Raw genomic sequence first — 25716 nt, forward strand, 5'->3', positions numbered from 1 at the left:
GCACTTTTGATAGATACTGTCTGAACCATAACTGTAGCAAGATAAATTTAAGTAGACTCATATGTATTCCAAATGGCAAAAAAAAAATATAATTACCAATTGCAATTCCATTGCTAAAGATAATTCTCTAAAATTTGGAGGTCAGAGGTCTGAAATCAGGAAGAACCTGTCTGAAGGTTAATAACTCTGAGGGAACCTTGAGACCTCTGGGTCATAACCCAACTGCTTTCTGCACAGTGCAAGGAAACACAACTACATCTCTTGTAGCCAAGAAATAATTTGCATCTGTATCAGTTCCTGCAAATGAGGTCATTTCCAATTCTATGGGCATCAGTCTGAAATAGCACATTTGAACAAAGCCTTGGTTTCATTACCAAAGGTTTGAAATATACCTCATTAACAAACACAACAGAAATGTACTGAACTCATGCAAATAATTTTATTGACATAGAAGGAAGAATACTCAAGAAACTTTAGAAATCTTTTGAAATACAACAAAGAGAAACACAAAAATCAGTGTTGCTACTCACATTGTTGTCCTCTTGTCCATTCCCATTGTCTACAACAGGTGCCCTCCATATGTGTTCAGGGACAAGACACAGAGCTCATATTCTCTAAGCTCCTTACCTTCCCTCATTTGTTATCAAACAACTACTGCTCATCACCTGAGCATCACAGTGTCACAATGAAACCTCCACTGTGGATATGGTACACATGAAACCAAACCAAGGTGCAGAGTGATCTGAAATGTTATCTTATGTCAACAATAATGACCACATCAGCTTACATTTTTCTACTGTTTATTGAATCAATGCAAATCTTTAAGAACTATTCACCCTCAGAAAGAATCAATTATGATATTGCAAAAAACTACTTTATTTAGGGTTTAACAACATAGAAGAGGGAAAAGAGTCACCAAACTTTCACATTCAGCATAAGCGAAGCACTTGTGCCAGAACTTCTGGGGTTGGAGACTTTACAGCGGTAAACACCAGAATCCCATCTCAGGACAGGGTCTATGGTGAGGGTTCTCATGTCATGTGACATCTTCCTTCTCTCCGTGAGCTGCAGACTTACACCATTGAAAAACCACTCGATGTTTTCACCGTTTGTGTCACAGGTCAGGACCACAGGCTCCATATTCTCTATGACTGGGGTTTTGCTGGCTCGAAGGGTGGGCACACTCACAGGCGCTGTGGGGAAGTAGAGAAAGGGACTCATTGAGAATGGGCTTCAGACATGCAGGCACATAGCTTCCTCAGCGATTTCAGCCCCTCACAGGCCACAGTGACTTAGATAAAGCTCACCAGAGTGTGGTCCAGGCATTTGGAGGACAATTGTCTAAGTTCAGGTGACAATATTAAGGAAAGAGCTGCAACTCCTCTCTGTCCCCAGATTACCTCAGGAAAAATATAGCCAAAGACACTGAATTAAAGACAAACTGACAGTAACCAGAGGAAAAGGAAGAGGGGAATAACAGGGAAACAAGAGGAAAAGGGTCATCAAGGAACATGCATAAAGGCCCCATGGACAAAGCCAAAGAGGGGAAGGATTTTGGGTTGGAGGTGGGGGTGGGTGGGGTGGGGGAAAGTGGTGGACACTTTCTGTGGAGGACAATACAGACAGACATACTTGAACATCAATAAAAAAAGTGGTGGACACTTTAGTGGAGGACAATACAGACAGACATATTTGAACATCAATAAAAAATAATTAATTAACTTTCAAAGAGAAAAGGCCAAGATTTCAGTTGGGAAAATGCCATCTTTACGATGAATGGGGTTGAACACCAATATCCACATGAAAATTAATGATGCATATCCCTGTCTGATACTACAGGGAATTAAGTCAAAATTATATCAAAATTAATTTCATATTCATGTCAAAACTAACAAAAATTAAGTCAAATTGTATGAAATTCTGAAAGTTAGACCTGACCCAATAAAATTCTTATAAAATGTATCAAGACAAGCATTATGACATTGAATTTGGCAATGATTTTATGAATGTAATCCTAAGAAGACAGGAAATGGACAATTTCGATATTCTCAAATTGAAAAAGTCTCTTCATCAAAAAAAGGACATAACACGTTGAAAGGTGGCCCATAAAACCTGTGAAGATAATTTGCAAATCACATGAAAAATAAAAAGTTAATTTCTAGAATACACAAAAAAAACACTACACTCAACAACCACCACAAAACCAAATATGCTGTTTTAAAAACGGAACAATACACTTGAATAGACACTTCTCCAAAGAATATCTACAAATGGCCCATAGATACAGCAGAAAATGCTCAAGACCATTATTATGTACACAAATGAAAATCAAAGCTCTCATGGTTGAATTTGTTGCTTGTGATGTTGTTTGTGGTTAACTCTCCTCTGCAGGAAAGAGAAAATAAATGCCCTGTGTGGTTCCTTTCATATCCTTAAAAGTGTCTTCAGTCAGAGTTGGTACCTCTCACCTCTTAGTCAACTTGAGTCTTAGAACTAACAAGGCAGGTCAGCATATCACAAGAACATGTTTGGGAATCACAACACTCAGAGAATGCATGTCCGCCAGCTATATGTCTGGGGGAAACTGCAGATTTTCTCTGGTGTCCGTTCAGTATCAGTGTTGGTTAAGGAAAGACATAAGACAGGGGATGAGAGAGACCACAGAGAGACCAGAGAGAACCTCCTGGTTCTATACTGACCACCTGAGTGCCTGCATCACCAGAAGTCATTCCTTCCAGATGCATAGACATCTATTGCCCAACTGAGGTGTGTTTCTACGAAGCACTATTTTCGAGGACATCATAGACACTGGGTGGGATTTGAGCAGAAATAACACATAGAGACCAGAAGCAAGCCAGTGGTAAGTTGTCTACTCAGGACATAGACTAAGAGGTAGGTCAGGTCTTTTCAGGTGAATTAGACTGAAATGAGCCAGGGAGCCAATGAATGATAGAGCAGGGTCCATGAAATGATTTAGCAAAGAGGAAAAAAGACAGGTAGAAGGTGATAAAGGAAGCAGAATCATGTGCTCTGCCCTTGACCATAAAAGCCATTCTCTCTCTCCTGAGAGCAGGTAAGGACTTGTGCAAATGCAAAATCAGTGTCTTAGAGCAAGTGGTCAGCACAGACTTCCTGAAATTCTGGCACTTGTGGGCAATTTGTGTTCAGTGGCTATGAGACAAAAATTGGAAAAAAAAAACTTAAAATTCTTCTGTATGTGAAAATCATTATTAATACCCCAGGCCCTAAGTCAAACACCAAGTGCTGTTTTAGTAGAGAAAAGGAAAGGATCTGAAAGGATGCTCTTAGTTCCTGGGTCCAGGAAACTCCGTTCCCTATGGTGAGGATTCCAAGGAATCTGAATCCAGGTTCCAGGCTCTGAAGAGATTTTGGGTCATTCATTCATTTGTTCATTCAATCACTGTTTATTTCCTCCTAATTCATTAAAGCCAAATGAATGCTTGTTAAAAATTTTTTCAGAGCTTGTTTCAGGGGAAGAGTGGGCAATAAGAAAGAAATGTCTTTTCCTTTACATCTGCTGGGACAGACTGCACCAGAACAGGAAACAAATAAGTGATGTCATGTCCAGTGCAGGGAGGTGTGGATGGGCCACTTGAGGGTGATGCCTGGGTCATCTATGCAGTGACTCTGATTGCTAGTGAAAATAATGTTTTTCTAGAGTAAAAATAGATTGACTCCATTTTTTCCCCTTCACAGACCAAAATGTATTCCTATGAGAGATGATACCTTAGAGAAAGGGATCTGAACCACTTGTTGGTTTAGGAATCCTAAGACTTCCTCATAAGGCCCCAGAGGTATTGAAATTAAGTCTGTGTCTACATGCAGAACTCTACTGGCCCTGATGACCTACTCAGGGTCTGTGTGACTCCCCTTTAGTGACTGTATCCCCCTGTTTCTCAGTTTCTTTTCAATGAATATTTGGCTGCCAGTGTGTCAGTGTAATGACTGTAAAATATTTAGAGGATGTGACCTAAATCTTGAATGGAAGAGCTTCTCAAAAGAAGCATCTGGTATTGGTGTACTCCAGGAGAGAACGACTAGCAGATCCCTGGTGAATGAGGAGCCTCAGGGAGCATCTTTTTTCTCAGTTTCTTTTAATGGATGCTGACCTTCTTCTGAACTTTCCCGAGACTGCCCAAGAGTAGACATGCTCTCTACAAGGACATTGTCTCCCTTTGCTCTTCACACAAAACTCAGTTGATGATAGACAAAACTCCATTTCTGGTGAGATGCAGGACTTAGTCAGGAAGCCCTGACTTGGTGACCTTCCTCAGGAGCCTTGTAGCTTGGGCACCCATTAAACTGTTACACACTCAGCCCTTCTAAGGAGGCCAAACACAACCTAGCACAGGCTCACCAGGGTCCTGGGAGTAAAGATTAAGGGACAGTATTCTCAGGAGGAGTTGCTGAGCTGAGCTGTGTAAGAATTTCAGGGGACCTCTCAGACTGTGCTCTGACAAAGTACAAGAGTCATTCTCAAGGTCAAGTGAATAGGCAGGTGCTCAGGAAGCTAAAATGAAACTGGTCTCCCTTTGCTAACTTAGTCCTATGAATCTGATTTTTCTGTCTTCATTGACAGCCTGCAAGGCTGAAATACGAGAAGGGAACTGAGGCCTTAGAAAGTTTGTCCGCATTCTTTCTGTATGCTGCATGAAGTACTAAAATTCACCCTGAAACAAAGTGTCAAGAGGAATAGGAGGTAGTGTCTAGGGTACATCAGTTTTGTGTGTGAAGATGAACTCACCCCACCTGACACCAAGAGGTCAGAGAGCAATCACTCACCGTATACAGTAAGCTGTCCATGTTCTATTATTTTTCAGCAGTGTTGTAGTAGGACCATTAAGGTGTAGGTTCCTGAGTCTTCCATGGTGACATTCTTTAACAACAAGGACCCATCATCCTCTACACTTGCTTGTCCACCTGGAGGACCTCTTATAAGGCTTCCTGGCTTTACTACAAGATATGCAATATTACTATTGATGTCAACGGTTGTTCCCCTGAACCACAGGAAGTATTCTGCACTGGGAGGCCTCTGGTAGATATGCAGAATCACATCCTGTCCCCTCGAGAGCATTGTTCGACTCAACTTCCATTTGTGCTGTAGTGGGGTGGCTCCAAAAGTTGAGAAGTGAGACTAGGAAATAAAAAAAAATGCATCATTATTACTACCTATGTTTTGGAATGGATAGATGGGGCCCTGAACCCTGAGCAGGTCTGTTCATGTCTCAGCCTTGGTCTGCATGTGAGTTTGCTTCTCTCAGGGCAAGGTCAGAGACAAGGCATCTTTACTTCAGAACCTCTGAAGCCTTTATTAGTTTGGTTTCAAATACATTTCTCCAGCTGCTTCTCTTGTTTACACCTTCACTGTGCTCAGATGTCTCCTGATACTCATACGCATTTTTGAAAGGAATCTTAGCTCACCATCTTCTCTAAAGATTCTCTGACTTCACTTTCTTACCTGCTCCTACTTTTTTTTTTTCATGGTTATTGTGGATACCTGACATCACATCTACATACTTCCTTGTCCCTCTCTCCTACATAGAACATGGTCTCCATGAAAACAGGGCTTGTGTCATCTTCTACCTCCAGTGACTGCAACAGCCTGGAAATACATGGGGTTGAGTGAATGCGTGATCCCAGTGTCCTGTACATCCTGGGATCTATTGGCCCATTTCAAAGGTTGGTGATAAAGACAATGTCTAACACTCCTTGTTAAATTTTTCTGATGCTTCCTGATAAATCAGTATATCAGCATGAAAAATAATAGCAAATGCACAGCAAATGAGAGTTTTCTGCCTCTCACCATTTCCAGATTATGAGATTCTCCTCTAGCTGAGACCCCTTCCTCATTGTACTCTGCTCTTTTCTCATTTAGCTTCAGGTTCATTCAGAAGACTCCCTCTTTTCCCAGAGCACCAGTGTCTTCAGCAGATCCCAGACAGTCTCTGTGTCAGACCCTTAGTCAACCCCAAGGAATTGTGCCCTACTTACCAACCAGCATGAGCTCTTGCCAGTGGATAAGTCCTCTGTGGGTAGAGATTGAAAGAGACCACATGATGTATATTGTCTCTTCTGTGGCTGCCTCTTTGAGAGAAGCTTGAGGTTGTGAAAGGCTAACAGGCACCTCTGTCCAGAATGGTGCAATATGCCATGTGTCCTACCTGTGTATTGAGCTTTATTCTGTGGCATGTTTACTATCTGTGTCATGTGGGCTGGGCAGGGGTCTGTGCACATTACCCTCCTTCTCCCAGCTCTCATGTTTCCCATCCTTGTACCTTGTAACCAGTACTACACCATTATAGTTTTGTTCCCTGAGAACTTCTAAGGTCTCTCAATACCACACATACACAAACACAGACTCCCAAATTGTATTATGAAAAGCAAAAGCCTGGGATGTGTGGGTTTCAAGCATTTCCCACAGCTCCCTGTGAGGTACACAATTGCCTCCCCCACATACCTCTTTCTTTCACATTTGACTTTTCCCTTCAGAACAGGATTTCTAGAGCTAACTCTGACAAAGCTGTCAAAATGATGTCACCCATTCTGTTCATTAGATCCTCTTTGAAACTTTTTCAACATCTCTTACTCCAGGAGAAATTGTGATTGCTTGATATGAAGTTAGAACCACTTCTCTTGCTCTCCTGTACAAAGGGACCATCTTCATATCCTGATATACTACAGATTCTGAGGTGCAAGGGGTCACTGATTCTGCATCTGACAAGCTGACAGGATAGGTTGATCCATCTGGCCTGTAGGGTACACTTGAAATAGCAATGCTGTTGGGGTTACATATGTCTCTGAGAGTATGATACTCTAAGGCCAACGATGACCACTGCTGACTTGGTCTTGGGACTGTCAACACCACTCAAAGAGTTGCAGATGTCCTACAAACCTGGATTATTTCTGTTTGTGACACAGAAACCCAGCTGGGCACTGGGTCCTCTCCATGTTCTCTAATGCTCTGAGGTGTTTTTTTTTTCCTCCAAGCAAGAAAATCTCAGGTATAACTCTGGGTGTGAATACGTGTCACAGTCGTTGATAATTGCAGAGGGTACTACTCTTTTTTCTCAAGTTGTCACCAGTCTGGCTTTTGCTTCCTAGGACAAATACTCAAAACCAGGAGTCTCAGAAGGACCTGCAGTTTTGTGGTGTGTAGTGGGACATGTCCTGCATGTCCCAGGAAGAAAGGACTGTAGGGAAAGTCAGTCTCTATAGGCCTTCTATTTTCTAGGAAACGGCTTCATGTACACCACCCCTACCCATGTCTGTTTCTTGTATTTGTGCTTGTGCTGCCTGGCTGCTGGGAAAACCTGTGATTTCTACTTGGGTGGCTTAGTTGTTATCACCTCCATTTCATGGTTGATACCATTCATGAGGTACAGAGCAGCACAGAACTCCTTGAGGGAGGAGGTGCTCGAAGGCCTTGTCATACTATAAAAATGTTCAAACCTGTAGATCAATTTAATGAGTTTATCTGAGCCAAACTGACATAATATGTGTGGGAGTGAGGTCTCAAATCCTGTGAAGGCAGTTTTGTAGCTTATCTTATACATTTTAATCAAATAGGTGGGCAAACAAACTTGCGTAAAACCTCTTAGAAAGTGAGAGAAAACATAGCATGGAAATCTCTAGAATTGGTTAATGGGCCAAATGGAGATATATGTATATGTTTAGTATGTTGTGGGTACAGGCTAATTCACATTTATGGGACACAGACAAAGTGTGCAAGGGACTAAATAACATAAAGAGCCTGTAGTCTCACATACTTGTCCCAGGCTCTGTGCTTTTGAAGGGCCCAGAAAAAAAAATCCCTGAGATGTGTCAAAATGATGCTCTCCAAGAGGAAAAGAAAAAAAAAAAAAACTTGTCACGTCTCACTGAAGGTAAAGACTGACCTTTGCTAAGGAAAATGAAGGTCTGGGATGTAGCAACCTGCCATCATCTGCCCAGTTAGATAGTTCAGATCAGATTATAATGTGATGATTGGCAGGCCTACCATGTGGCCCCCTGAGATTGTGAGGGATGCTACACAGTCTCCTTTTGGTAACAGTCTCTAGAAGTAGCAGGTGGGACAGAGCAGTCAAGATAGAAGGCAAAATAAATGCTTACTGAAGCAGGGGATGAAAATCAGCCTCTTCCATCTTCTAAGCCAAAGGCAGGTACCTGTGTCTATTTCATGTGTGTCTCAATGTTGGTCCCCAGAGGACAGAGGCAGACTTGCAACCAATGTCAGGTGATGCACAAGTTGTTGACGAGTGTAGGGTGAGCCCTGTGAAAAGGCAGGCATTGTCCGGAATATTACACACCCAGTGGCAGGAGAACTGCCCTTCCAAGGAGATACAATGTTTCAGATAGAGCTCTGGGCTTTCAACTGTTCAAAGGAAGGGCCTGGTGAAGAGTCTTCTGAGGCTTTTGGATGAGGGTGCTGGTCTAGAAGCCTGATCCCTAAAATGCCCTGTGGGTCCACCATCACTACTTTGGGATGTTGCATATAAGTAATGCCTGTGTCCCTCTCTGCCCACAAGGCCCAGGAGCTGGAGAATCTCTAGGTGAATACTGGACCAGGAGCCCTGTGCATTCTGTTAAGGAAAGAAAGGTTCTTGTAGAACCCTCAGCCCCTCTGAGATGGAAGCAGCCACAGATTCTGGGTTCTCATCTTCCTTTCGGCACAGGAAGTTTCCCTTGTTCCCCAGAGCATCATGACCCAGACAGATGGCTGCAGAAACCACACACAGGATTTCCTGAGACCGTGAACTCTGTGAATGAAAAGTCACTCCTTCTTCTTCTTAGGTCAGGCATAAGATTGAAACTGAAAGCTCAGTTCTAGTACATCTAGCCATTAATTAAATTTATTGAGTACCTAATTTATTAAGAAATATCTCTCTGCTGGCTAGTGATGCTGAGCATCCTTTCATATGTTTCTGGGGCCCTCTGTATGTCCTCCTTGGAGAGTTGGCTGTTCAGGTCCTTTGCCCACTTTTTAACTGGGTTTCTTGTCCTCCTAGAGTGGAGTCCTATGAGCTCTTTTTATATTCTGGAGAAAAAACTGCATCCAAGATTTCATTGGTGAAAACGTTTTCCCATACAGTTGGTTCCCTTTTCATTTTGCTAATGTTTTCTGTAGTCATGCAGAAGCTTTTTATATTGATAAGATCTGATTTGTTTATTCTATCCTTTATGTCCAATGCTCTAGGGATATATCAGTGAATATATTGCTGTGTGGAGTTTATGAGATTTTGCTGTTTTGTTCTCCTCTACGACTCTTATGGTATCACAGATATTGAAGTCTCTTATCCATCTTCAGTTTACTCGAAAAAACTGTGGTACATTAAATCAATAGAATACTATGCAGGAGAAAGAAAGATTCCCTTCACAAGTATCGGATGGAATGCTAAGTGAAACAAGCCAGTGTGAGAACGACAAATACCATATGATCTCACCTATAAGGAGAACCTAATCAACAAAACAGATGTGCAACCAAAATATCACCAGAGACTTTGAAATAAAGAACAAACTGACAGTAACCAGAGGGGATGAACCAGAGAGGTAATGTAGGAGTGGGGCTGAGGAAGAAGTGAAATGGTCTTCAAGGAACATAAATTAAGGACCCATGGACAAAGTCAAAGGGGACAGGATTGAGGGTGGGAGGAGGGTGACGGTGGAGTGAGGGGAAGCGGTTGGTGGCAAAATGGAGACAACTGTATTTGAACAATAAAAAATGATAAGTAATAAATAAAATATTACCAAACCAGTTAAAACATTGATATTGGTTTTGCAACCTAAGTCTATCAAATGTGGACTTGTTATTACAGAAAATTTTAAAGATACTTTTGAATTTGTTAATAAAAATCTTTTATTCTATGAGGTTCCCAGCTTCCTTCTCCTTGGGAACTTAATCACTGGGAAGTAACTGAACACATGTGTTATGATCTTATCCACGACCCTTGAGGAAAAAGTAGAAGCTCTGTGACCCGGATTCCTGTGTCAGATTAGTGTTTATGCTATCAGTACTTACTGTTTAATCTGATATTTTGTTACATTTTTACATGTCCCTAATTTTACTTAGCATTTTCTGAGATTGTTGCTGCCTGAAAGACTCTACTTCCATTTCAGTTGTTGAGACACTGGGACCAGGAAGTCTCCCAGAGGGTGGCCAGGTCAGTTTCATTATTATTGAAATACCCCTACATTGAAGTTAATTTAGTTCCAAATTTGTGTACAGCAGGAATGCTCCAGAGAGGTCCCTATGTGACTACAACAACAATGGGTTTATAAGGACCTCTGCAGTGATGGTGACTTTGTGGAATTGCTGTATTTCCCTAGTCAAAAAAAAATTTTCTGTATGGGTGCCCAGGAGGCATTTTGATTCTTCATTTTTGTTCATTTGTAGATTCTTTAAATGTGTGATGAACACATACTGTAAACCTACCAGGCACTATGTGAGGCACTGGGGACAGAGTAGTGAATGAAAGAAACACACTGGACATGATTGCTGATGCCCAACTATTTTCTTGACAACTTATTTTTAAAAGGCACTTCAGGATGTCTTAAGCTGTCTAATCCCAGCCTAATTTTTGATATCAATGTCCTCCTGCAGAATTTTTCCGAATCCCTGTATTTTCACAACTCTTCTGTTTTCTTACAGCACACATGGAATTCTTCAGGCAATTATTTGATTCTAGATGATCAGAACAAATCCAGAAACTGACACTTTTTACATGCTGGCCCAACCATTCTCACTGGTCACCTACATAATGCACTTGTCTTCACACTGGATTCCCTGCTTGTAACCCAGCAGCTTCACAAATCCTGGCTAATGTGAAAGCAGAATGATAGTAGTACTGTCCTTCCCACCTTCTAAATATTTTTTGAATTGGCTAATCATCACAATAAGAGAGACAGATTGGCAGAAAGGAATACAGTTTTTAATCTATAGTCATACAGAATTCACATAAACCTAAAACTTCCAATTTATGTGAGCCAACATTGGATATAGAACACATTTTGGGCAAATAGAAAAAAGGGGTAATGATGTCTTTGATTATTTCATAAATCACAGTGATTGCTTTACAGGTGGTTGAGAAGATTACATCCTCCAAGATAAGAGGATTTTTCTGGGCAACAGAGAATTCTTGAGACAGAGGGAGTTTCTAGCCAACAGGTGCCTTCCTGAAGACCTTTCATTTACGATGGCACCCTCACTTCACCACAGGTCCTCCAGTGGCCCCTCCTGCAACAGGAAGGAGAGACCCGCACTCACATTACTCAGCTTCATTTTGAGCCTCCAAAATAAACCTTCCTGTATGGCACCTTTAGCTCCCCTTGTAAGTAAAATGCCTGGCACCCTAAAATGCACCAGGCTTCACAATTTCTCATCTAATTCTGTGCAGACCCCATACGTCCATGACTTCATTCTGTGTTCACCTCTGCTCACACACAATCCACCTGTGGAAAGGTCCCCAAGGATCTCAGCCAAATCCAGCAGAGGTGACAGAGATCAGGAAAGGAATAGAAACACAGAAGAATTTAATTTTCAATTTGCTAACTCTGCTGGCAATATTTGAGGACAGGCATGTGGAATTGGTAAAAAGAACAAAAAAAAAAACCTACATAAAATGAATACTATGATGTCTTTCCTGAGATGCAGGTCAACGAAGGTTTGATAGAGGCTCATTCAGTACATGCCTGAGGGTGGCTGACATAACAGAGACCTGCATGTTCACTAGAGAAGTTGAGGTTAATGGCAGAATATCTTTTCAAATCTCTGTGATCTTGTTTCTTGAAGACATATGTGGAATGAGTGCACTGTTGATACTAAGGGCACTATGGAAATGTGCCCTTTCATGCTGGCAAGTCCTCCTGGATTCTGAGGCAAGGCTGCTTTGATGCAACCTGGGTCTCCAGAAGAACATGAGAAGTCAGTTCATCTCCTGCTGTGAACCTCAAGTCAGAAGAGAGGGAGACAATTACAAACCTTTTTAAAAAAATATTAACAAGATGAGGAAAATATTGGAAGATTTGAAAATATGTTAAGTGTTGACACTTTTAGTAAGATATCCTGATCAGCTGGGACAGGGAGGTTATTTTAAAGAGAAACTTGCATGGAACCAGTTAAAAATAAAGATAAGACTTCATTGAAGACATGGCAAGAGGGCAGTGAAAGAGACCTCAACAGTCCTGATACAAAGCCTGGAAGGTTTTACAACAGAAGGAACCATGGGAATGTGTGTTTGCTAATTGATTTTGGACAAAGAAAAGCAAAACTTTACATAAAAGCTTAACAGGAGGTCCATTTACGTTTTGACTGCAAAGTTCTTGAAGTAAGGGAGGTTTCTGCTCTTCCTCAGAGACTGCCACACCAGGAAGATTAAAAATCAAATTACTGGGCCTGGTGTTGGAGACAGATATTCTTTGGTTCTTAACACTGGTAAGAAGATTCCAAAACCACTTAGGTATGTTTCAAAAGACAAGATAAAAAATTGTGAATAACCAAATTGCAATTACATTTGTAGTGCAAAGGTCTAAAACAAGACAGATTTCAGAGGCCTACAGTCAGAAAGAAACTGTGTTAAGAATCTAGACTCTGAGGGAACATTAGGGCCTCAAAGTCATATCACAAAGGCCTTCTTCACAGTGGAGGGACCCACAACTGAATCTCTTTCACCCAATAGCCAGTTTGCATCTCCATCATTGCCTGATACTGATACAGAGGTGCCAGTTCCAAGCAATGTAGGCACGGGGACAAAATAGCTGAGAGTCCTTGAACAGAGCTAGGATTGCATCTCCCAGAATGCTGTACTTTTACATATCTCTGCACTCACCTTTAATTAATTAATTATTATTATTTGGGGGGAGGTTCACACATCATTCAAACAAACAAGGTATTCTATATCTTATGACAGTGGCTACTGTAATTTCCATTATCCTGATCATTTAGTGAAATTAAGAGGAATTAGAATTCACCACATAGTTCAATCTGAAGTAAGTTTTTCCATAAAACATTACATGGGAGTTTTAATAGCCTCTTGATCTTAGGAAGCTTCATCCTCACACCTTACCTGCAGTAACCCTACTTTTGGGTGATGCTCTGTTCTCTAAGAAATACCTTTAAAAACACCAGGTCCAAATTAGCTTCAAAAAGACTGAGGTTACTTTTAGTTCTGTGGGCTTAAGGCTGAAGTAGGACATTTGAAACAAAGCTTTGTTAGTACAAGAAATGGTTCCACTTTTATTCTAGTAATAAAAGGAACAGAGTCATGCTAAACTTTTGCAAATAAACCCACTGTCATGTAAATAAGAAGACTCAGAAGACATTAGAATTTATGCACAGAAATATAACACAGAGAAAGAGACCATTGTTACTACCCACATAGGTGTCTTTTAGCTTATTCCTGATATCCACAATAGTGTCCAGGGGCCCTCCACATGACCCCTGGAAGAGGACAGAACTTGATTTTTTCAAGCTGGTCCCATGCTCCCAAAGGTCATCACATGACAACTGCCCCTCCTCTGAGGGACTCAGTGACTCCTGCACTGTAGAGATGGTGCATCTGAGACCAACTAAAGGTGGGATATGCTGTAACATGTAACCTTAAGACAACAAAAATGAAAATGACAGCTTTTATCATTGACCATTTCTTGGCTCAATGCAAGTCTAAAATTTTTCCACTTTCACAACTCATTTATTTTAAAAGTGCAAAAGGTTTATTCTCAGGTTAATAACAGATGAGGAAAGAAGTATCATTTATATTTAACACCAAGTTTGAGGGGCTCACTTTCAAGAAACTCTGGGGTTGGTGGCATCACACTCATAATTCCCCCATCCTTTCCCCTGACAAGGTCTGTATGAAGGTTCTGTAGGCACAGGACAGTTTCATGCTCTTAAATAGCCTCAGGCTCTCACTGCTAAAAGCCCAGAGTGGAGTTCACAACTGTGTAGCAGTCAGCAGCACAGTGTCCTTAGGCTCTGTAACAGCAGGATTGTAGGCTAGAATGTTGGCACCCTCACAGGCTCTGTGGAGAAACAGAGGGTGTGACAGATAGAGAGTGGGCTTGGGACCTGGGGCCACCATGCAACTTCTGACATCTCAGCCACTCACAGTCCACAGTTAAGTTCATAAAGGTCACCTGATGATGGTGCTTACCTCTGCAGAAAAGTGAATGACTTTGTCGAGGTGACATGTAAAGAGTGGGTTGGACCTTGCCTCTGACCACAGTATTTGCACATTATATGATATCGTAAACAGAAAGCCTTAAGGATCCTTCAGCAGTATTCCTAGATGAAATAAAAGAATTCAGCAAAGTAGCAGAACACAAAATTAACATTCTGAAATTGGTAATGACTCTATGAACAATAATAAACTATCAGATAGAGACACTGTAAAACACCCCATTTACTTTGTAACAACAGGTACAACACCAGGAAAAATCTAAGGTAACTAGAAAACATGAACCAAAGAGGTAAAGACCTGTAGTGTGAAAACTGAGGAACATTGAGAAAGAAAGGGGCATTACATCAGGAAATATACGAATAACTGCAAGAATATATCATGTTCATGTAATGGGAGAATTAACATGATGTCAGTGTTCAGGCTAAACAGAGCAATATGGTACAGGTTCAATGCAATTCTTGTTACAACATCAATGGCATCTTTCACACTTGTAGACCATATATTCTAAAAATGTATATAGAAACAAAAGTGAAAGAACCCAAAAAGCTTTAGAAAGCTTGCGGAAAAGAGAACGAAGTTAGATAGATTAAATACCTGAAATGAAACTATACTAAAAGGCCATTTTAATCAAAACAAAAATGTACTGTCATGGAAGAGCACTGACAAACTGATCAAACAGAAGACAGAGCCCAGAAATTAACCCAAACTATGGGAAAGCCTAATATTTAATAAAGGAGACACAAGCATACAATGTAGTTAAGAAAAAAACCTTTTAAAAATGGAATAATATTGGGAAAACTGAACAGCTACATGCAAACAACTGACTCACCAACTTATACCACAGAAAATAAACTCAAAATGGATAAAAAAAAACTTTAATGCAAGTTGCAAAACCATAAAAATCCTAGAAGAAAACATAGGCGGTGAAATGTCAGATATCTCTGTAGCGATGCTTTCTCTGATATGGCTCATAGGGCAAAGAAAAGAAAGAAAAAATCAACAGATGAAAGTACATCATGTGAAAACCCTTCTGCTAAGCAAAAAAAAAAAAAACATCAACAAAATGAAAAGAGAACCTACTGTATGAATAAACATAGTTGGCAGTGATATATTGGATATGGGCTCAAATTTGAAACTACATAAAGAACTTATTCACCTCAACACCAGGAAGATAAACAATGAATTTATAAAATCGACAAAGTGCTGACTAGACACTTCTCCAAAGAGGACATACTGATGGCTGATAGACATATAAATGAAGGCTCAGTGTGAGTATGCAGATGCATGTGACTACTGTTGGAAACATCTGGGGTTTCCTAAAAAAAAAAATAAAAATGAATTGTCTTTTTGACCAGTTCAAAAAATAAAAATGAACTGTCTTTTGACCAGAAACCACACTTCTGAGAATACCTATTTTGTGGATACATGTTTGAAAATTCTTAGAATAAACATCATGTTATTGTATGTGCAATGAGGACAGTCAGAAAAAAACAAATACCATATGATCTCACTTATTTGTGAAAGCTAATGAACAAAATAGAAACAAAGGCACAAGTGCATGGAAAACCCTGACAGCTGTCAGAAGGGAAAGGAGGAGGATGCCACAGGAAGAAAAGAAGGTGATAGCATTAACTGAAGAGTATGTATACATAACCCATACACCCAGACAACAGTGCAGTGATGGCCAGAGGAAAGAGGTGGGGACTGTGTAGAGGAGGGACCAAAAGGGAGAAATGAAGGCACCAGTAATGGAGTTGACAATAAAAACAAGTAAACAGATAAAATAAAAATAATATCATTTTCAGGTGAGGTGTTGCAAATGAGCAGCAATGATTACGCCTTCACTACTGTGTTCTAATTACAAATTGAGTAAATTATCTGAAAATTCCAGATTGCCCTAAAATGCTTAAGTGACAAAACCACATTGAAAATAAATAGTGCTTATGGAGACACAACATTATAAATGGACTTAACTGCAAAAATATTTCCTGCAAAAATGATCACAAGGGAAAATTACATTCATGTGTGTTTTACCCCAATACAAATAAAGATAAAAAAGAATGACTCTAATTTCAATGAACTTGACACAACTTAACAGAGAGTGGCAGACAGAGGATAAGCTGGCACTTGGTGTGGGATATGCATTACTGGGAGTTTAAGAAGACAAACTCTAATTTGCAATCCCTAGATTTACTGTAATTGAAAAAAAACTGAAGTAAAAAAATTTAAAGAACATCAATTCAGAAAATTGTGACTTTAAGTTTAAGGAGGTAGATTGTGGCCAAGACTGCACAGACAGGGGCTTCTGAATGCTGGCAATGAGCTGGATTTTGACTTGGTGCTTAGATGTTAGTTTGACTCTGTTTTGGTAATTCATGGGTATGCGGTATCATCTTTTTCATTCTTTATAAGTAAATGAGCTTAGAAATTGATGCCCTTGGATTTGTTTCATAATCATTTTGGCTTTGAATATAATTGCTTTGTATTTAATGTAAACAACATTTTCACAAAAATATAATGACTTCCTTTCAATACATAAAAATTGCCCTTAAGAAAGCCATTTATTAAAATAATATTATGTTCTTTTCAAACAAGAATACAATAATGTTCATTTAAATTTTCCATACTCATTTTTTCAAAATAATGACCTTGTGATTAAAGAGCATGAATTGACCACATCATCTTATTAATTGTAAAGACATCGCCTGTTGAAAAATCTAACATGCTCTTAAAACTGTAATGGCCTTTCAAAATATCTAGATCATGTCATGTAGACAGCCAAAGATGATGTCTTAAATAAATGTGTCCTTTTTAGAGGAAGTGTGAAAGTCTAGCAAAGATGTCAGAGAGGAAAAAGACCACTTGTGTAAACTAGGATGTGTCTCAAAGTCTCAATATTCAGTAAAAAGTAGAAATACTGATCCATGGGTCTCATCCCTGTAGCATTGGTAGGCAGGTACAGAGGACAACAGAGGAGTTCAGCAGGGATCTTGTGCCTTATTATAGGACAGTTCCACTGTGAGCCCTTTATCTCTGAAACACAGCGGGAGAAGAATGCAGATTTCTCAGGGCCATTCCAGAGACTGAGTAGAGTCATAACAACCCAGGAGGACAGACATTTAAAAGCATCCCAGTATCCCTTCTTCAGACAACTTCGCCCAGTACTGTGTGTCTTTAGTACATTGTGAAAAAAAATAATAATTTCTCACTGGTGATTGAATTTGTTTTCAGGTTATTCACTGTGTCAGGCATGCAAAATTTTAAGTTTGGTGTCTTTTGTTACGTCCCCATTGATATCAGGAAGGAGGCCCTTCCTTACCTGATTCCTAGAGGTTAACAGCACTGGAATCATTCACATTTTACAGGCACTAAAACTGAAGAGATTTTACTTATGTTACCATGTGTGAATATTAACAGGTGAGTCAAATGCTTTTTTAAATTATTAGCTCACAATCTGCCTAGAATTATAAAGGATGTAAAGGATATAGGTTGGTTGGTACAGGAAAGTTAGCAGTTAACAGCAAACACTATAACCATAGTAATGAGATGTTATGTTTTCTCCATTATGGTGCAGTAAGAGTTTTGGAATGAATCCAGTACACTGACATTTTAAGATATGACATGGTAGAGGCTAGAAGAAACCCTCAGTTAAGGTAAAGTTTGACCTTTGTTAAGACAGATACTGGCCTAGGACATGACTCTGCAGCCTGACTTGCTTTTGATAAAATGTTTTAATTTTGAACCCTCCTATTTGGTTACCTTAGGTTTCTGAGTTGGACATACCACCATTTCAGGCCTCCCTTGAGATTGTCAGTTTTAGTATGTGTCCACTTTTGTGTCCACATTGCCCCTTTCTGTAGTAAATCAACCTAAAGGATGCATTGGTGAGCCATCTTATATTTAGAATATCTTGTCTCACAACTGCTAGAAAGGAATATTTACAAAGTCTAAGCATCAGTGTTTGTCCTGCTGAACCATAAATCATTGGTGATGCAGTAAGAACTTAACCTTGGATGGAAGTCAAAGCCAAATGTTCTCAAAAGTGAAAAACAGGGAAATGGGAGACAGTTGGTCCCACAGGCGTTGATTTGAAAAATATTCTGGATCACTTCTAATCTATAAACTATTATGATCTAAGTTTTCCTATCTCATGTCTCTATTTTGCATTTTTCTTACATTTACAGATACTTTGAGGCCACACTATACACCAATGCAGTTTTAATCATCAGTCTGTGTGATGGGTTCTTATTCACTATGGCCCAACTGTTATTCGTTATTAATCAGATTTCTGCTAGTGGTACACTTGAAACATGCAACCTTAAGACTTATTTGGGGACAATGCTGTAAGAACACAATGTTGTAAAGTACAATTACCATCTAAATGTTCCACAGGTGTGGAGGACACTAAGTGTTTTATCCATACATTTCCTCTGCTTCAGAAGCAGGTAGGAAGGGTTCTGTTTTGTAGACACTTCACATTCCCTTTAAATTAATATAGTTAGTAGTCCTTGTTGAGTTATGGGATAAGGACATTCACCTAATTAGATTCTAGCATTTATTCATAAAATCCCTTTCTCAACATTTTCCCCAGTAACCTTCTACAAACTCCCTTGATCGTAACTTGTCTCTTTTTACTCATTCCGAAAGCACCAACTTATAAGGATAAACTGCACTCTTTTAATCTCTCTTAAAACACACACATCCCTCTTCTTCCTTTTGCAGTTGCATTTCTTCAAAACTTCAAAAATTACCAGAAAGGGAACCTGACTCAGGGCAGGTTTGTGGAAGGGTAGACAGTAGTACATGGATTCTTGACTCTGTGCAGGGCTTCCCAAAGTAAGCCCAGGTGATTTTGAGCATACGTGTATTAAAGCTGGGGAGAGTGAACCAACGGTTGGGCCTAGAATAAAAATTGTAACAGAAGAGAGAGTAGGTGGGGCTGCTGTGGTTCTCTAACAACTTTAAGGAAGAGATGTGACAGTTGGAGGGGTTGTGGTCTGCTTATTGCAGAATCACACAAAAGGGGCTCTGGGGAAAGTTTTAGGGGGTTTTCTGACGCAATTTAGCACAGCTCATTGTTCCCATGGTTGCAAGTCTTGTGGGGAACCCTGAGATATTAGAAGAAAGCAATTTTCTAAACAAAAAAGATTTCAGTAGGTATAAGTAAAGAAGGCTGCATACTAGTTTCTTTGTTTTGAGGAGGTTTATTGCTTTCAAAAGGTAAAAGTTTTACATAAGTTCTGGCAGGATCTCAAAAAATATTCATCAGCTTTTCCAGGTGTGCCATTTCAGGGTCGTGGTCTCCACTAATTGGTTAGTATTAGGCCAGAAGATCTAAATTACATGACAAACTACATGCAGAGGAAGGGCCACCCATATGTCAAGTGGACCTGAAGAAAGTGGGAAATGTGTTTGGGCTCCGTGTCATATTTGGACAAATAGAACATCTGCCACACACTTTATGAGCTATAACAAGAGGTTTCCAGGACTATCATTTACTGCATAAAGTCACATTTTTAGTGAGATTTTATTTATTTTATTTTTAGACAAAGGGGAAGGGAGGGAGAAAGAGAGGGAGACAAACATTAATGTGTGGTTCCCTCTCCTACACCCCCTACTGTGGACCTGGCCTGCATCCCAGGCCTGTGCCCTGACTAGGGAATCAAACTGCTAACCTTTACGTTCACAGGCCCAAGCTCAGTCCACTGAGCCACACTAGTCAGAGCTAAAATCACAATTTCAAACAGCAAATGTGTTAGCTCATGTATATGTTAAAATATCCGTAATTGAGTCCACCATATAAATAAGATTGGTTTCTGTTTGACATCATATATGTTTCTGTGGTTCAAAATTCCCCCACTCTTTTGTTTCCATACCCCCTTTTCCTTTTCTGTGGTGGTCCAGTAGAACTATAAAAGAGAGCCTTTAACTGATTTAACAGCAAGCAACAAGCATTCTCTGGGTGAACTAATTTGGCTATTTAACACTACCCACCTAGCTGCAACATCAGCTAAATGAATTCCTTTTGCATTCATGGTAGCAGATTCAGAAGTCTCTAAATCCTCATAATTGCCAATTGTTTCAATATCTGTATAATATCTAATAATTCTTCAACCTATTTTCTGTCTTTAGTGTACTTCTCTGAAAAAGTTCAGAAGGATTGCTGTTTCCACAACATCTATAGTTGTGAGCTGCATCAAAGGCATAGTTAGTATTAGTGCAAATATGGGGAATTTGATTTTTTGAATATTCACAAGACAAGTTAGAAGAATTAATTCATATTGTTGGGAGTCTGTTACTCAGGTAAATAAAAACCTCATTTGTGTCCATCAAACAAGTTATTGCCTATGCAATTTGGTAATATTACTGGTCATTTTTCACGGATTCATATGTAAACCACGTTAAGTCAGCATCAGCAAGGAGTTTCCTTTGAACCATCCCTGGAAACAAAGAGATGGTCAGTGGGCAAAATAGAGTCATGGATGTCTTTATTTTGCAAGGAAGGCAGCAAGCTTGCTGTGATAAGACTGTTACATCAAGTTTAAAAGAGTAGGTGCAGAAACTTACAGAAGTGTTGAGTATGATGGGAATTCCATGGAGATTCAAAGAAAATGAAAACAAAACCAAAAAAAATGGAGAGCCCATCAATCTTTTTTCTGTTTGTTTGCAAAAAATGTCTACAAAACAGATGATGTCATGCAGGGAAGGAGCCCTTTGGCTTCTGAGTCTCATTACTGATGATAATATCATATTAGGTTTATGATAAACTATCTTTTGAGTTAGAACTTCCAAAATATTTTGATATAAAAAGTTAGAGGGTTTATACTTAAATGTATGTCATAATATGAGCTTCATATAATTTTTTAAAGATTTTACATCTTACTATTTATTTGGGGGATGATGGTAGGGCAGTTCCATGAACTAGATCAGGTCAATTTGGCTATATTAGGACAAATGAAAATTGGAAAGATTCTAAATACATTTGTGACTATATCCACTGAAACCCAGCATCCTCTAAGTTTCTTTTGCTATTTTAAAAGAGGAAAAAATAACATCCTTTTGAGTCTTTCAAGATTCATTAGTATCCATCTTCAGATACAATATCGCCAATCTGTTTTCCTTGAGGTAAGCAAAATTGAAGCTTATCTTTTGAGACCTGATGTCTTTTGGTTGCTAGGTGTTGTAAATGTTAAATTGTGTCCTCTTGTAAGTCTAGCAATGTCCTAGAGCGTAAAAGTATATCATCCACATATTGGATTAAAGTGGAAACTTTAAGAAGTTGAACATTATTTAAGTCAGCTTTTATTATCTGGGAGAAATAGGTGAAGCTCTTTATATATGCCTGGGTTATTGTAGTGTAAGTAAATTAGGAGTCTTTCCAGCTGCTAATTTTTTAGGAACACCGACTGTGCATTTTTTTTCTGAAATGCTCAAAAAGGCACTACATACATTTATTACTGAAAAATATTTACAGTCCACAGAAATGGCTGATAATAAGGGGTTTGGATTTGGAATCCCAGAATATCTGGAAAGAACTATTGTATTTATAGCTCTGTGAGTATGGAGAAAACTTGATTTTTTACTAGGTTTCTTTATTGGCAAGAGTAGAATTACAGAAGCTTCCATATAAATTATGTCTCCCTTTAACATAATTTTGTATAATGGGCTTAATTCCAGCTGTGCATCAGGTATTAAAGTAAAATGGGAAATGTTAGGCACAGGAAAAGTATTATTAGCAGTTATTTTAATGGGAGTGAATGATTGATCTGCAGGGTATCCATACTGGAATTGTACTCAAAGTTGTATTCACACATCCTGAAACAAACATTTAGTCTCAAGATGTGCTTTTTCTTCCTGTGAAAGTTCTTTTATAATTATTATATTCCCCATTTTTCAGTATTCAAATATAGTCCACACTTCCAGCAAAATAATATGTGGGTGCCATGAGTTTAAACAAAATCTCTCCCTGTCAGGTAAACTGAGGCTGATCAAACCAGTAAAAAAAAAAAATGTCACTTGGTCATTCTGTTCCTTTGCTTCCAGGATCCACTAGGTAAATTGGAGTAGGTCAGAATGACCGTGTTTTTATATTTTGACAATTAAGATAAATGTTTCTGCAAACCCAAGAGGATCCTGGAGAAAATCTTTGAAATTTCTAGATAGATTTTTATATTCTTTTTAGTTTTGGGCATATGCATGTAATCCTGGTTCTCCTCTGCCTAAAACTGGCTTTTTTTTTCCTGAAGGAAGTTGGTAGAATTCTGGATTATTTTTGTCTCAATTTCTATTTTCTTTTTCTTAAAGTTTATTTGAGAATTATAGTGGAGGAGATATAAAGGAGATAAAAAAGGGAAAAAGAAGGAAGAAAGAGGACAATTATGGGCAAAAAAAAAAAAAATAAAAAAACCTTCCAAGAGCACAGGAAATAGTGAAGGAACTGTAGAAGGAGGAGGAATGAGGTGCTGGCAGTTACTAGCTATAGAGACCTTCTTTAGTTCAGAGACAGTCCCTAAAAGTTTTTATTTTTTTTTTGAAGAGAGTTTATCTGTTCTCCTCCTGAAAGCTTCCAATTTCCTATAAAAATATGTTTGCCATTTATTCAGTTAAATTTTAGAGCAGTCTTTTTAAATTTGGCATAGGAAACTTAATTAGATGCCAACAGAGGTCTTTTCTGGCCATCATAAATGCATACTTACTATATTTAAAACTTCACAGTCCTCTAAGTACTTGCAAATAAAGCCTTTTTATTTGTTGACTGTCTGCCAGTGTAGTAATGAGGGGACTGGGGTTGAGAGTATTCAGCCTTTCATGTTTGATTTCTCACATTAATTTATTTTAGTTTTCTTTGGATATTTACAGAGTGTGAATAAATTTCCAGGGATGCTGTATGGTAGCTTTAGGTGAGCTGCTTATGGGCTGACTTCCAAGGAACTGTCACCTCCTCAGTCACATCCAAGTCTCCACTGTGTCTCAGTTTCCAGCCCAGGAGGTAGGTAATCAACCTTTATGGACACATCCTTGTACGATCATTTACTGAATTACTTTTGAGTTGTAATTCCCTATGAGGTCTTGCACATTTTGAGGGATTTCCTCAGACACCTGCACAGAGATTCTTAGTCACCCAAGAACACCAGAGACTGGACCTTCAGGGAGGAAATGTCTTTTGTTTTCAGAGCCAAAGAAGTGCATTCTCTCATTTCTCCAGCAAAATGTTGTGTTCAGACTCTCAAAGAGTAATCCCACTTGAAAGGCAAAGTGAAAAAGCAGCCATCATTTGTTTTTTTGTTTTGTCTCAGTTTTGACCTCTCATTTGTAAGCCTGGTTTCTTTCAACTCTTAACTTTTAGGTCCACATGGAGGACTTTAAAAATGCTCAAAGAAATTTAGGCATTTTACTTTCAAATAGAGAAGTCTAGAATTCTGGGAAAAAAACTCCCACAAGCTCACTGGACACAATTCCAAGAGTTACTGAGCAACAATTTGTCTCAGTTGGTGTCTAGCAAGGTGGTCCTGGGTGAGCTTCTCTGCAATCCTGTCACAATGTGCCAAGTAAATGTTAAAATAAGAAATATTTAAATATGTAGAGAAATTTTAGCAGTTTACTTTCAAAAAAGAAACAATATCTCAATAAACTGAAAAAGTGCTGCAGAAAATGGCAAATCTGTACCTCATTTTATACATTGCAATCAAAGAAAAAATCATAGGGGTTACATAAAAACTATTCGTGAGGGATTAGGGAGTCTGAAGAAAGCAAAAGAGATGAAACACCTGGAACTCGATAAAAATTAAAACAGTAGGCATAGCTTTTTACATTGATGGGCACAGTAGAGTTAGCAGTGAATCTATATCTTAACAATAACAGTGGAAAAGGTTTTGGACTCTGCTCTCGTTGCAGACAACACAAAGTTTTGCAACCAGTTATGGGATTGTTTTGGTGAAGATAATTTAAGAGCAGAAAACCAATCTACCCACCTTGTGTTAGCAGGCTACATGTTTCTCTTATTGTGAATGCATCTCTTGCAATCTGCTTTCCTGAGATGATGCACTTTTCACTCAAAAATGTATATAGCTTTTCTTTTCCCTACTATTCTTTGTATAGTTTTTATTTATATGTTCATTTGTTAGTTTCTTTTTAGAAAGTGTAATGAATGGGGAAAGAGAGGGAGAGAAACATTGATGTGAGAGAAATATCAGCCAGTCCCTCTTGTGTGGACCCTGACAAGGAACCAAACCTGCAACACAGGTGTGTGCCCTGACCTGTAATCAAACCAGGGACATTTTTTGCTCTGTGTGACAATGCAAATGAACTGAGCCTCAGCAGTCAGGTTTCCCTTTATTGTTTAACTAGAGATCATGACAGCCAGCTGTGGGAGCAAAAGATACTTTTTTCTCATCTTTTCAATTCCTCTAGCTAAACTAAAACTCAAGTTAACAGAGACAGATTAATAGGAGACAATGTACAACATCTATTATACTAATGAATATCCTGAAGTGAAAAAATAAGAGTCCCAAGGAAGTACTGCATAGTTAAGATTTGTAGGAATTCTGACGATAAAGAAGAAAAAGTATTGTGATTTGAGCTTTCAAACCACACACACAAGCCCAAAGTCATAACAGAGAGATTCCATAGCAAATGAATAGCAAATAAATATTGGCTTTATGTTTCCATGTGAATATTTCCCCTTGAGCTGGACGTCCATCTACGTAATTTCTGGGCAGTTAAGACAGAAGTCCAAAGGGGCTTTTCTGAGCCTTCTGTTTCCCAAAAACAAGATCAGAATCAACACCCCAAAAGGCACCTGTGGGATGGCAGCTATGCCTCGTTTCACAGCACAGCCAATGTCTTATGCTGGTTTAACATGTCTAATGGAAAGCTCAATTCTAGCACGGGTAGACATTAATTAAAGTCATTATACACCTAATTTTTTACAAAACAAAATAAAATACTGACATTGTTTTGTCAATATAAATGTATCAACTTTTGACTTCTTTTTTAACTTTTCCATAGTTTTTATTGTATTAGAATAACATCTACATTTTTATTTCTTAATATAATTCCTTCAAATATATCTCTTTTTTAATAATTGTTTTATTTTAATCATTGTTCAAGTACAGTTTTCTCCCTTTTACTCCCATTCCAGCCAACCCACACAACCCTTCCCAAGCCCTTCCCACTACCACCCTCCCCCAGTTTTTGTCCATGTGTCCTTTAAATTTGTTCCTGTAAACCCTTCCCATTCTCCCCTGAAATTCCCTCTCCTCTCCCCTCTGGTCATTGTCAGCCTGTCCTCTATTTCAGTGTCTTTGGTTATATTTTGCCTGCTTCTCTGTTTTGCTGATTAGGTTCCTGTTAAAGGTGAGATCATATGGTATCTGTCTTTCACTGCCTGGCTTATTTCACTTAGCATAATGCTTTCCAGCTCCATCCAAGCTGTTGCAAAGGGGAGGAGTTCCTTCTTTCTTTCTGCTGCATAGAACTCCATTGTGTAACTGTACCGTAGTTTTTGGATCCATTCATTTACTGA

The 25716-nt window shown here is 39.0% G+C and overlaps 1 protein-coding gene across 1 annotated transcript in view; it reads right to left on the reverse strand.

Moving 5' to 3' along the window:
* Positions 1–785: 785 nt before the first annotated feature.
* The window catches only part of LOC114511417 (carcinoembryonic antigen-related cell adhesion molecule 21-like), a 119890-nt gene continuing 94959 nt past the window's right edge, over positions 786–25716 (reverse strand). The window contains exon 2 of the mRNA XM_036012174.1: positions 786–1193. Within this exon, the coding sequence (XP_035868067.1) occupies positions 913–1193 (281 nt within the window). The 3' untranslated portion in view covers positions 786–912. The remainder of the gene's footprint in view (positions 1194–25716) is intronic.

Source organism: Phyllostomus discolor, chromosome 12 (genome assembly GCF_004126475.2).
Source record: "Phyllostomus discolor isolate MPI-MPIP mPhyDis1 chromosome 12, mPhyDis1.pri.v3, whole genome shotgun sequence".
Classification (NCBI taxonomy): Eukaryota; Metazoa; Chordata; class Mammalia; order Chiroptera; family Phyllostomidae; genus Phyllostomus; species Phyllostomus discolor.